Source organism: Lethenteron reissneri, chromosome 42 (genome assembly GCF_015708825.2).
Source record: "Lethenteron reissneri isolate LAM-NWPU_2019-01 chromosome 42, ASM1570882v1, whole genome shotgun sequence".
Classification (NCBI taxonomy): domain Eukaryota; kingdom Metazoa; phylum Chordata; class Hyperoartia; order Petromyzontiformes; family Petromyzontidae; genus Lethenteron; species Lethenteron reissneri.
Genome location: NC_083820.1, coordinates 4,572,000 through 4,586,029, shown reverse-complemented (window position 1 = coordinate 4,586,029; position 14,030 = coordinate 4,572,000). Strand labels below are relative to the sequence as shown.

Here is a 14,030-nt window from a genome sequence, read left to right as displayed (position 1 = left end):
TATTTGTGTCTTTAACAACGCGTGCATATAATTTAAAGACATAAATCAATCCACCGTATAGAGACCAAACACCTAGGCTATTTAACACCATTATAGACATGACGACGGTGATAGGTAATGCATGTGGTGTTTACATAAGTAGTGTTTACATAAGTGATGAAGCTGCCATCACGGATTGTCGTTGATGGATGCAACAATGCGTCGAGATGCTACAGTTGTTACTTATCATGTGTCCCCCTTGTTTGATGATAATAATACAGGGACCAATGCGCACAGCTGCACACTGCAGTATATTTTTTAATAAGCGTAGGAAATGTAATAACTGCACAGATTATTAATCTGCATTAGTTATCCAGGAAAGCCTTGATGAGTGTCAAGATTTTTTTTTAATAAGGGATATTTTTGTCATCTTTTTTCAAGCAGTGCACAGGCATGACGAGTTTTGGTTAACTGCACACCCTGATTGGGTATATAGAATCTGCCCTGCAGATAAATTAAAGTGCTTAAATTCACATGCAAATTAAATGGTCGAGTTAATTGTAAAATTGATTATTAATTATTTGTTGAAATACACATTGAAATTGTGCTCATATAATTGAATAATCACCATTGCCGTGATTATAGTTAGTCACCACTATTAGCTAGCAAATATAAAGCTATGATATAGTAGCTGTCATTAACATGAGCAACATTATCATTGTTATCGGTTCAATCTTGATTTGAAGCTTCCGTGACCGCAGGAATCCATAGTCTTGTGAAGGACGTTGCTCCTGGGCAGTTGGAGGCAGTCACCCTCCAGCAACAACGGGGGGCAGAAGAGCGACGCTCACAACAACTAGCGGAACTCCGGGCGGCTAGTTGGGAGAGGAGGGTGGGGAGGTTAACAGCTGTGGGTGCATCTGCCAGCCACCTGAGTCAGCCAACCCATGGCACCTGCTGGGTCTGTCCCGTAACCCCATGTCGGTGAACCTTCGACACTTCACGTGGCCTAAAGGTGCACCTGGCCTGGCACAGGCGCGCCGTTGTGACGCCACCGTCCACTTAGCGGCGAACGGCGGGCGTTCTTCATTTGTTATGTCTGTTGAAATTCATTTTCACGCAGCCAACCACGCTAATCGGAGTTGCGTTGCTGAGGTTCAAAAGTTGTCGCCGTCATAATGCAATTTCTAAAGACAGCAGAGCGGTCTTTGGCTCTTTCGGTAAAGTCACGTAGAGTAGAAAAAATAATAATAGATCACGACGTTTCGATTTCAACACAATAGCGGTGATCGTCCTCAGGCGGAAAAAAAAATCCAGCAGTGGAACTGCTGAACCAGCAAGAGAGCAGTTACAACAAGGTTATATACGCTTGTGTTGCGATCGAAACGTCGTGATCTATTATATGTTTTTATACCTACGTGACTTTACCGAAAGAACCAAAGAGTATTGTTACAGGTATGATGCCATTTTCACCATTGCCTTGCCAGTGTCTCAACAAGCAGTGTCTCGCCACAGTCATCATGTGTTCATTTCCATGGCCGCTTGAATCAATACAATTTAGACTTTGCCTTCCATATCGAGTAGCACGAACAATGCCAGCCCAATAGTATTTTGAATCCCCACAATATTCTGATGTGAGTAAGGAATCAATAAAAAAACATATCCACATTACCACGATGTCAGAGCACAGACAATTTACTGCATCCAGGTGATTTTCACCTGCATTTGCCACTTAAAGAGTGGGCAAATCCGTGACGTGACTTCACAACTAGTTACCAGACTGCTTTGTCATGTTATTCCCAGCGGTGTATTCCCAGTGGCCAATCTGCTGGGAATTCAGACCGTTATTACCATGGCCATGTGAATTAAATTTCCATCGTAAACTCCAACACTGTTTCCATTTGGTTTGAGGCCAGGAATTGGTGCCCTTAATTCAAAGCCTGAGAGGTGCTGACCAACCCGGATCAGTGATTCCAAATCACATTGGCATCATGAATCCCATCTGGAATTCCGTCTGCGTGCATGCAACCGTGTCACGAGTGATTGCTCGTGAAAAAAACCCACAATCGTAATCATCACTCATCGTCAGTCCGTTGTCGAGTAAAGGCTTCCCAATGGCACAATCCTTACCCAGGAACAACATGAGCAATAATTCACGACTTCATCTCTTCATTGCCTGCCTCTGCCCCACATGTTTTCCTTCAGCCGTTATTCCTTGCGGCAACTAGTCCTGCCGAATGCAATCTCACTCCTTTTACGTCCGCCTGATGTGTTGGATTCTTGTTTGTTCACTAATCCACCGGTGTTTCTTCTTGTCTCCTCCTGTTATTCCAAGCGTGCACGAGGCATTGGGCCGTCTGCCGTTGCAGAATGGCATCGCCAGAAATGTTGTGATGGTTTGCTAGACTTCGCTATGTGAGTGCTGTTGAATTGGTGGGCATTTAGATTGAACGTCCTTAATACCGTTAACTTGATCATCTTCAGCAGCAGTAGCAGCAACAGTAGCATCACCCATCAGTATCCATATTAGTATTAATACACGTGTAAATAATTACATAACGTATTAATTGTAATCTACCAAGTTCCTACTTCAGCACAGTAAACGCGTGCATGATAGGTGAATTAAAAAAAACAACAGCAGGAATTTCAAAGATCTCGACATTTCGGCTGACTGGACTCGCCATGGATATATTGAGCTGTAGAGAGAGCATTATATCGTCTCGGGAGAAGAGGTTTGGTGGTCGGGGATGTCAGGCGATGGACTCACCTGGGCGCAATGAATCTTTTAATACATTCCAGGAGTTAATAATATGCAGACTGTCGTAATGTGTTTTCAAACAGGCACATCTCAATGTGCCCCAGCTGTAGTTGGAGAGAGGCAGTCAGGCGTGTTATCCAGCAGCACCAATCGACCCATTTTGTCTACTACAAATGTCAGCCCTGTAGCAGACAGCACACAGTGGTCCATTCCCTATAGAAATTACCCGTCGGCTTTAGGAATCGAGATCTTGCTGCTGCATGGGGCTGCGTCAGAGTACCCGTCACACCGCAAGAAAGTTATTGGTTCAAATCCCAGTTGGGGGTCGACTCATCCACCTTTATCTCTCTGGGGTTGATAAAATTGAGTCAAACTTTGCGGGAATTCCACAGTGTTAGTTCCTTGGATGAACGTCTCCTTGCCAAAGGAATGTTGAATTTATAGCTATGAGATGAGCAATCACCCATCACTCAATCACTCTGAGAACAAAGGCGTTATAATGATATAACCTTGGAACCTTGCAAACTGGCTCAGAGGCAAACATCCTAACCACGAGTCTGACCGGTCACTTATTATAAAAATGTATCTCTTCAGTTTTTGTATTAAAGTTCCCAAAATATTTTTTTGGGGTTAGATCACGTAAATATCAAAGGTGTCATTAATCCCGCCACCACCCGACACAGCCAATTAGTATGGTTTATCACGCAAACAAAACGTACCAATTAGTTACTCCGTCAGCACACCGGTGTATTGGAAGAGTAAGCTCACAACTTCTTGGTTCTTTCTGTAAAGTCACGTAGAAAGGAAATAATAAAATAATAAAAATAAAACATAATAAAATACAAATTCTCACGACGTTTCAGCCGCAACACAAGCAGCCGCCCTCAGGTAACCAAGAAGATGAATCCCTGCAGTCACGAAAGCTTTAAATCGAAATTTAAGCTCACAACATTTACAACTCGAGTCCGACGTTTCGCCGGTAATTACAAACCAGCTTCATCAGGCGATTGGCCAGCTCCGGTTATTTTCCAGGCGCGTTTGCGTGCATTTCTGTAAAGCCCATGCTGAACTCGCCGCTTCTCCTTTGGCGGACAAGACGATCGCCGTTGCCACGCGAGCTTTCGCCTCACCCGTCGGCGGTTCTCCGGCATGTGAGTGCGCGCGCAGGTTGTGTGCTGGGCATCTGGGTGCGCGCGGGCCTGGGGGACGCTCCTAGCGTCCGCCTCTCACGCCCCGTGGCAGGCCGCAGTGTGGGCCAGTGCCTCTCCGACCCCTGCGCGCTCCTCAGCTGCCTCAACGGAGGGACGTGCGTGCCGCTGGGCGCCTCCGTCTAGTCAGTACGCCTTTTCTCTCGCGCCCGTTCGCTCGTCGGTCGGTTGTTAACGTCCTCGTTACGCCGTCATTGTTGTTGTTGTTGTTGCAGAGTTAGATTTGCAGCTGGAAGGTTATGAGTTAAAATCCCAGTCGGAGATTGATGACTTAGTCCTGCAGTCATTCATTCATGGTGGATGGAATAGGTACCACTCTACGAGAAGTCAACGGTATACTTCCTACGGGCAGACTGGCCCCTGTCATTGTAATTTAGAATTTCCATTGCCCATTAGTGAATGTTTACGATACACGTGAGAGAAAACCGGTGCACCCAGAGAAAACTCATGCATGCGAGGGGACAACACTCTATCCCATACAGAATGGACAGATTATACCAGTCCACACTTTGCTGCACTGCATTCCACTAGCAAGCCTCGATGCCCACGGGTATGGCGTTGTGCAACATTTTGTCATTTGTACGATTCCAACAACTCTCGCCTCCACGCTGCTGGATTAGAAGCCGCAGCGCGTAGCCGCCACTGCCCGTGTTTATTGTTTGATCGGTTACCCCAAAACCCCCTCTCGCCATCGCCAGCTGTCGCTGCGCGCGTGGCTGGCGAGGCAGCGAATGTGCGGAGCGCGCGTGCCCGTGTGGGGCCGACCACCGGCCTGCCCACCGCTGCGCTGCCGGGGCCACCTGCGTCCCTCTGCACCCGCACGGCTACACCTGCCGCTGCGCTCTCGGCCAGGCAGGCGCCCACTGCGACCAGGGTAGGACTCATCTCCCCCCCCCCTCCCCCCCCCCCCTTATTCGGGTCGTGACTAATTCCCAGGAGTGATTCTTTCCTTGCAATGATACTTCATTCCCGGCGGAGACTCGTTACCAGCAGTGATCAATTCCCAGCAGTGATTCATTATACAATCAGTGATTCCTTGTCAGCAGTCATTCATTCCCAAAAAATATTAATTCACAATGGTAACTCGTTTCTAGCAATGAATAATTAACATCAGTCATTCATTCCCAACGGTAATCCACTCCCAGAATTGATGAATTCCCAGCAGTAACTCATTCCTACCAGTGAATATTTTCCATTAATTATTCATTCTCGGCATTTAATCATTCCCAGCAATCATTCATTCCCAATGGTAACTCATTCCCAGAAATTAATCATTCCCAGCAGTCATTAATTCCCAGTAGTAATTCATTCTCAGTCGAAATTAATTCCCAGCAATACCTGATTCCAACCAATTATTTTTTGCCATCAATTATTCATTCTCAGCAATAAATCATTCCCAGCAATGATTCATTTCCAGAAGTGTCTCATTAAAAGCAGTAACTTCTTTCCAGTAGTGCCTCAATCCCAGCAATAAATAATTTTCTGCAGTGAATCATTCTCAATAGTGACTTATTCCCAGCAATTACTCATTCCAAGCAGTGAATCATTCCCCCAGTGACTCATTACCAACCAGTGACTCATTCCCAGCAGTCAATCGTTCCCAGCAGTCAATCATTCCCAACAGTGACTCAATCCTACGTAATAAAAATACAATTAATCTTTAATGCACGTTGTTATATAATTTCCAATTCTAAATTATCAGAGAACATTCCATTCTCCTGCCAGTTGGCAGTCATTTTTGTACATGATTTTGTCTGCGTGTGCTTGAAGATTGCAACTATAATTTTTTTTTACGATCGTTAATTAATTTCACATGCCCGGTCTCTGTGTCTCTTCAGCCTGCATGAGCGTACTGGTCTCACGTCTCTCTCTCTCTACCGTGTTGGTGTGTGTATTTCACAGTTCTGCAAATCAGTGACCCTTCGTTCAGCACAAACCAATCATCGTGGATGGCATTTGAGCCGTTTAACGTGCGGCATCACACCCACATCCGTATCCAGTTCATGCCACGTTCCGGAGAAGGGATCCTGTTTTACACAGCTCAGCACCTTGCCGCACGCTCAGGTACCACTGTTTGAATATTGATACGCGACACAATCCACGGTGTATTGGACAGGGCGGTTGTTGGACCATATTTTACGAGAGGGCTGAAAATCATATTCTAAAAATAATATTTAAAGTGAACAAAATGTAATCAGATTTACGTTGTATGTTTTTTTTTACTTTGACGAGTGATCCAGGCATTTGTTTTATACAAATGTGATGTCTTCACAGCCTTTAAACTCAGATCGCTGTGTTCATGCTACAATGCGCTAACCACTGTGCCACCACTTTATTCCTCGCTCCACATCCTTGTTATAACTAAAATAAACTATTCACCAGATAAAATCAACTGAGATATTGGCTCTTTTTACCAGAGGCAACCTGGCTATGCATGATAGTTCATCGAAGTGGCTTTCTCATCATAACATGTGAGAATTTATCGGAGCAGCCAAATCATCCAAACGTATGTTTTTAAATTTGGAGAGCTAAACTGGAGAAAAATCCACCTAACCACCAAGGGGGCGTCGTTAGGGTCGGGAATCGAACCCACGCCCTCCTGCGTACTTGCACGTGCAGGATATGCTAATGATGTAGAAACAATACACAGCTCTGGATGTGAAGTACCATTACACCGCGTCCTTCTGACATTGTTGGGTGACGTTTTATTACAGAGATACATTACAAGAGTTACATAAAAATGTCATAATGGTAGATAACATTTGTTAGGCAATATAAACCCAACACAGATGAAGGGCATTTCAGGCCACTATAGGTAATGTCACCTGCTGGGACACGAATGTTTACTGAACACTTCTTAAAGAGAAATCTTGCTAAAAACTCTTGAAACCAGTAAAGCGTAATGTACGCCCTAAACAAATGTTATCGATACATTTTACACATATTTGCTGTGGTTTGTCAAAATGTGGTGAAATACATTAGCACATTGCTTCATTTAAAACGGATGTTTTCACCGCATTTTCACATTTCATGGCCAACGTTTGAGATGGGTTCAATCGTCGTGTTAAAACAAACACGTTTGTTATCATACACTTAAACAGGCTGTTGCCAACCGCTCAATCGACCATCCATTTGCGCGCAGATTTGTCCATCAATTTCAACATATGGGTTGACAGGTCAGTGTAGATCATTTAATCATAAAAATGCGACTTAATTTACAAATGAAAAGACACGTGCCATCATATTGGACATGTTGAGCTCACGATCCAATTAGCAGAGTTGGCTATGTACGGTGCAAAAGAGGTTCAACATGCATATATTAAAGAGAATGTCATTTGGAGAAATGTAAATGCCCTAAACATGTATTATTTCGTCTCTTGTTATTAATAATTATAGTCAATTCAGGCACAATTGATGATGCAATAGGTCGGATAAAAAACTCCACGTTTTCAAAGTCATTCATGTAAGTCATGAAACTTAACATTTAACAAAATTGAATTGTTTTTGAAAATGGTAATTACGACAATTCACTGGCATTAAATCGTGTGATGTATGTATCATTGCAATCCCGTCCCTGGTTATAACTGAATATAATGTGTTGCACATTTCTTATTTTGACATTAACGTTCATCATTGTATCCTAAATAAATTTTTTCAGCAAAATATCACGATCATTTACATTGTAATGTTGTTTGGGAGGATGACGAGTTGTTTGGAAGGGCGTATACAATTTTTTTATCTGTCCTATCAATTTCTTGATAACTTTATAATTCAAATTAATGACACTTATTTGCACATTAAAGATAATTGGAAAACCGGTAACTGTTCAGGCGATAGGTAAATTCATCAATTGGAAACACACTGGAAGGAATCACGTAATGCTTCATTGAGTCTAATTCCACATCGTGAGATAGTTGTAGAGAGATCTGGACAAGGGAGAGATTCCCTCTTTCTAAGTGGCATAGATGGGATATGCAATACTTGTAACCTGGTTAAAAAAATAAGCATGTCCTCTATGTAAAGTGGGAAAAATAGCTGCTCCAGCTGAACACTGCCATGCTGAGAGTATTCACTTGTGATTGGTTCTCAATATGACCCACGTGCCAAGTGATTTGACGAATCATTGCATACGCCAAGGGTCTGTTGCATGGAGCTCACATTAAGGCTCAATGAGATAACATTGTTGCAATTGCAGAGTCCCCTGAGTGACAGTAGTTTTGGATTAATTCCATTCTAAAGTTTTGAAACAAATGTTAATCTTTACCTAATTCTCTTTTTAAATGTCCATATATTTTGCTGATTATATTACGTGCTTGTACAGCGACACGACATAATTGTTTTAATATAATTAGTCTCTGCTCTGTTACAAAAAAATTATTCCCCTTTTTCTCCAACGGGGCTGGTGCTATATGCAGCACGTGACTTTATTTTAAACACGCTGCTGATATTTTCACATTTTAATATTTTAAGAAATCCAAAAACCGTATTGAGAATTTTGGCTGATTGAACATGCACACACACTTGACTGGAGCTGGCAGTCAAACCATCCTGAAATATGTTTATTTTGTAATAAATTATGTTAACATATAAGTCATATTTTAAACCTAATATTTGTGAGGTAGGGCCAGCCTTAACATATGTGGTTCCCTGGAAGAACAAGTTGTGTTGATGATGAGAGAGGTTTTCATCAGGTAGGGAGAGGATGATGGTTTCCTATTTCTGTCTCACCGTGTTGTTCTCTGCCAATGTTTCTCCTTTGTCCATTTCTCGGTGTCTCTCGATGCAGCTCTGCGCCTTTCTCTTCTCTCTGCCTGTCTCTTCACTCTGTCTGTCTCTCTATATTTTCCGGCACCTCTGTACAGTTTTGCACCCTAGGCAACCACCTTGATCACACCCCCGCCTCTAAGGCCAATGCCTGGCATTGTCAGCTACTATGTCAGTTACATTTTTGGCATTTGTGGCAGCAAGCACTTATTTTAATACCTTAAACTTCAAACCAATTATAAATGTGCGCTCATCTTCACAGAGCACACTCGTCCTGAAAGCGCTCGGGTGTAAAAATCAAAGCCGTTTTTGCTCTGGAGGTAAAGTACCTTCCCCGGCTAGGGTTCACGGCAGATATCACCAAATTCGAATCCAGACGAAATGTGTTGCCAATTGAACTTCGAGAAAAGTGCTTCGCTTAGGCGACGACTCGAGCTTCAAATAACTCTGGGACCTCGTCGAAATGCGACCGCGAAAGGCTTCGGCTTCACTTACCGGCCTCCATGCCTCCGTCTATCCGCAACACTGCCCTTTAATGCAAAGGGTAAAATGAAGCACCTGTAGTTCATTGGGGAGCTCTCTATTTATAGTGGCAGAGCTTCAAATGGATATTCCATAGACAGGAAGTAAGGTGCTTTGCCTCTGTGTTTGTCTACGTAGCCTTGCATTCACGTCTTGGGGAGTCTCGTTCATTACGTGGAGTATGATGTGACATTGATTTAGAATAAGATGTATATGCTGTTAAGAATGTTAATTGCACGAAATGTTCACGATTATATAAAACATTTTCTATTTAAGGCAGTGTTATTGATTAATGTTTTGAATGTTTGGCTATTTGTACGAGTGCACCACCGCCAATGCAGTATCCACCACACTGGTCACTGTGGGTTTGCGAAATTTGGGACCAGAATTGGCTTCGATATCACTTGCATTGATATTATGGCCGTCATTGCAAATCAAACTCAGTTCTCCAGATTCATCGCACGGTGCACGAACAACTGCGTCACTGCCGCACCTCCTGTACAGTACCTATGCATTTTGTGAAGCGATTGTGGTTATTATTGTTAATGCCATTGTGGCTTTGAGATAAGTTGCATTCCATAATATGGTCGCGTCTGAAAAATAGCTATTTAGCTAAGTGGGCCTTGCCTGGTAAAATAGTAATAATAATAAAAATGATGAAAAAATTCTGTGAATAGTTTTTTTTAGCAGCATTATAAACAAAATATAAATGTGTTCATCTCATAGGATGATTTTCAAAAAGAAACTGAGCAATCATCCAAAAAGAGAGCCTCAAAATTCAGCAATGCTTTTTTTGGATAAATACATGTTGATTATTCCATTCATGATGAAAAAAGGTGTAACAATGACTGAAATAAATAAATGTAATGCATGTCAATTCTCTTGGCCATTTGCATTGTCACACGAAAAACGCAGGAGATTTCCTGAGCATCTCACTCTCGGGCGGCTTTGTCCAGCTGCGGTTCAACCTGGGCGACAGCACTATCTGCCTCGCCTCCACGTGCCCAACGGACCCGGGAATGGACACGTGGTACACGCTGGAGGCCGGGAGAGTTGGTAACTCGGGTTACCTCTCACTCCACGGTAAGAACGTGACAACTCGGGAGCGGCTGGGCATGAGGGCACTCGATGCCAAAACCAGTTTCTTCGTAGGTGGCGTTTTCCCCTTAAGCGCCGTCTCATCCTCTGCCACCGAGGACGGGCCCTCCGCGTTTGACGGCTGCGTGCGGGAGGTGGTCGTGAACGGGCGGCGGCTCACCTTGACTGCAAACGGGGCCAAGGGAGGGGCCAACGTTGCGGACTGCGACGGGACGGCGTGCGGCCATGAGGTTTGCAAAAACAACGGCCGGTGCCGGCCAAGAAACGGCGACGAATTTGAGTGTGTGTGCGGCGAACATTTTACCGGAGCTGCCTGCGAGACTCCAGTTGCGTGTGTGCATCGACCCTGCAAAAATGGAGCCGCCTGCATGCCGGCGAATACAGAAAATCTCAATCTCTTGGGGTATGTTTGCGCATGCCGCCTACAATTCCAGGGACAGCACTGTGAAAATAAAATCACGTTTCAGACGGCCGGGTTTTCGGGCGACGGGTACATCAAGCACACGGACGTGAGATATGACCGAAGGAATCTTCTCATCAATGAAATCTCATTCAATTTCACCACAGAGTCCAAAGACGGCCTTCTCCTATGGCTGGGCTTGGCCAAAGACGGGTATAATGACTACCTGGCCGTGGGACTCGAAAGAAGCCACCTCAAAGTAGCCGTCAACCTCGGTGAAGGCACGTCTGCACCGGTAGTCATAACAGTGACGCATTTGTGTAAAAACGAGTGGCATTCTGTTATTGTGCGAAGGAACCAAACTTTGATGTGGGTGTATTTAGATGGAGATTTGGTCGTTGCTGAGGATCTTGACCCCCACAGGCGCTACAAGGCTCTGAACTATGATGCCGTTTGCTATTTAGGGGGATTTGAGCTGGGCAGAGATGTCAGCCGAGTGACATTTGACCTGTATTCTCAGCGGCTTTATGGGAAAATGAGAGACGTCCGTCTACATCCAAACGAGGAGGCCATCGACTTCGCCTTATTTGCTGAAGGATATAATGTCCACGGAGCAGATGAACTTTAAACTCTTGGTATAATATGCAGCGTTCGTTATATGTTTAAAAAAAATTGCAAGAGGTAGAAGCCTCCGGGCAGGAAAGCTTGGCATTTTGAGCTGATGTAAGAAAACATTGGTGACAGCTGGGGCCGATTTGCCTAAATATCACAAAGGGCAGCCTCCTTTCATGCGTCTTCAATTGTCGGTTACAGGAGAAATGTCAGAATAACTTTTTTTATGTCTTCTTGAGTTCAGTGGAAGTAGAGTGATGAAGCTGACGGCCCCTTCTGCTCACCCCAGCCTCGTTGTGTTGTCACTTAAAGAGTTTGTAATTCGTATTTATTAATCTATATGATACTCTGTTGTTCCACCTCCGCAGACTAATTGCGTGCAATAAACCGTGAAAAAGCATTCACGTGTAGGACATCTGATCAATGGAACCTTATACGAATTCGTACGTGCAGCATGAAGCAGAAGCTTCGCATAACGTTCAGATAATTCAGTATTTATACGAAAAAGAAAATGCAAGCTTCACAATTTAAATGAATTCAAGATTCAGAATGCAAAAAAACAACAATTCTTCCCGCACAATGTCAGTCATAGGGGTGTTTAACCACACTTCACCACGCCGGTCAATGCATGTTGGTGAAAGAGGGGGATTCGGGACTGGTTCGGTTATCACTCGCCACAGACGTGAACTGTGGCCGGGAATTCAAACTCGGACGTGCAGGATTCATAGCAGAGAGTGGTTGCCACTGCTCCACAGCTGCACTCCGATTCAGTATTATCAAACATAGAAAATGCTAATTACATAGTGTCCATTGCACGCTTGATAAGCATGACATAGTAACGATCCATTGCTTAATTAGCATCGATTATCGTGCTCAAGATTCATGCGTCAAAATGGTATGTAAGAAACAATTATTTTTGTACGTATGCATATCTAAGTAACACGTGACATGCCATTCTGTTTTAGCCTCATGGTGTAAAAAAATTACCCAATACAAATGAGACAGAATGAACGAGAGAGCAAAATGAGATGGAAAAATAATCGACTGTTTAATGCAATCGTGGAAATGCACGAAGTTGCCCACTTACTAAAGTCTGGGTATTTATTGTACTGTACTTTCGACGGTGAAAATGTTGGGCACTGACCAGAAATTCTAATGGGATTTGTTAGTATGCAGACAATGAATGCGTTCATTCTTTTTAGCTTGCCCAATGCAATATTGCACTTCAATATAATTAGTTATTGTTGACGAAACCAAAAAGAGGTACATTAATTGGTTATTGCTTGAATCATCTTCCCCGAAATTCCTTTTTTTTTTAAACACACAAAATTGTCTTGTGGGTGTGCCTCTAATTATTTTGTGTTGTTTTACTGCTGTAATTGGAATGAAATGTTCGTTAGAAAATGATCTCTGCCCGAAGTAATGATATCTGAAGTTTATTAAGTTAAATCGAATTATGTTTGTGCTTTTCTGGAACATCTAGTCTCCGATGTGTTTTGATGATGTGTGAATATGACACGATATTTCAGTGATATGCATTACAAAAAAATATACATATGTGATACAACTATAATGATATTGTGCTAATGTTTATTGTATTTTGTTGTGTTAAGAAGTACATTCATGAATGTTCTAGTCTTCTCTTCCTTTGTTGCCTCCTATAAAACAAGGTGCAATTTTGAGATAGCCACGTGGGTCAGAGGTCAGAGCACTGAGCTGGCCCCTCAGATATCCTGGGTTCAAATCCAAGCTCCTGCCTTTGATCGAAACGGATCCTGAGGTGTATTATTCCCTCGTTATTTGCGAACTTGCTATCTGCAGTTTTGGCTATCCATGAATCGCATCTGGAACTCTACACGACGGCAGAAAGTGAAGGTGACGAGAGGGAATGCGATGTGATAAAGTGATGAGAGAGAACGTGATGAAATATAGAGATGAGAGAGAGATAACTTCTCGAAGCTTTATAATCATCTACAGACGTTGCACGTACGTTATTCGTGAGCCGATATGATATTTGGCATTCACAAACATCTGCGGAAAGTATCCCTCGCGATTAATGAGGGAATGTTGTACAGCGAGCTGATGGTTTCAGCCCAGTTTGTAACCGCTGAAGAATAAAAACATGACATCAAGTTTGCTTTTGCACTTAATTTGGCAACATTTGATCTCCAATAATGAGAGCAGCCAGGAGGAAGAGGCTATGATAGGTGAGACACGTGTACAAGATAGAGGAGGGGTCATTGTACTGAGACAGACATTGGAGTGGCACTCAAGAGACTGATGACCAAGATGATGGCTTAAGCCAGTCTGTGCAATTTCATTGTAACGTTAGTCAGAGTAACATACTATCTACATCAACTTATTTTGTAAAAAAAAGAATCACGGAAGATTTACGAGATAAATAACATGTTCTTGGTGCTTTCGGTAAAGTCACGTAGAAGGGAAATAATAAAATAATAAAAAGAAAACAATCAAATTCTCACGACGCTTCGATTTCAACACAAGTAATCATCATCAGGTGTGAAACCCACAGCAAGAAATTTTGAAAAAAGATTTGAAAAAAAATTCTTGCTGTGGGTTTCACACCTGATGATGATTGCTTGTATTGCAATCGAAACGTCGTGAGAATTGTATTGTTTTATTTTTATTATTTTATTATTGCCCTTCAACGTTAATTTACCGAAAGAAC

The 14,030-nt window shown here is 43.0% G+C and overlaps 1 protein-coding gene across 1 annotated transcript in view; it reads left to right on the top strand.

The window, feature by feature from the left end:
* Window positions 1–13,812, top strand: part of EYS (eyes shut homolog) — a 283,886-nt gene extending 270,074 nt beyond the window's left edge. Inside the window, 4 exon segments of the mRNA XM_061569020.1 lie at window positions 3,905–4,070; window positions 4,644–4,819; window positions 5,848–6,009; window positions 10,147–13,812. Of these exon segments, the coding sequence (XP_061425004.1) occupies window positions 3,905–4,070; window positions 4,644–4,819; window positions 5,848–6,009; window positions 10,147–11,357 (1,715 nt within the window). The 3' untranslated portion in view covers window positions 11,358–13,812.
* Window positions 13,813–14,030: the final 218 nt, after the last annotated feature.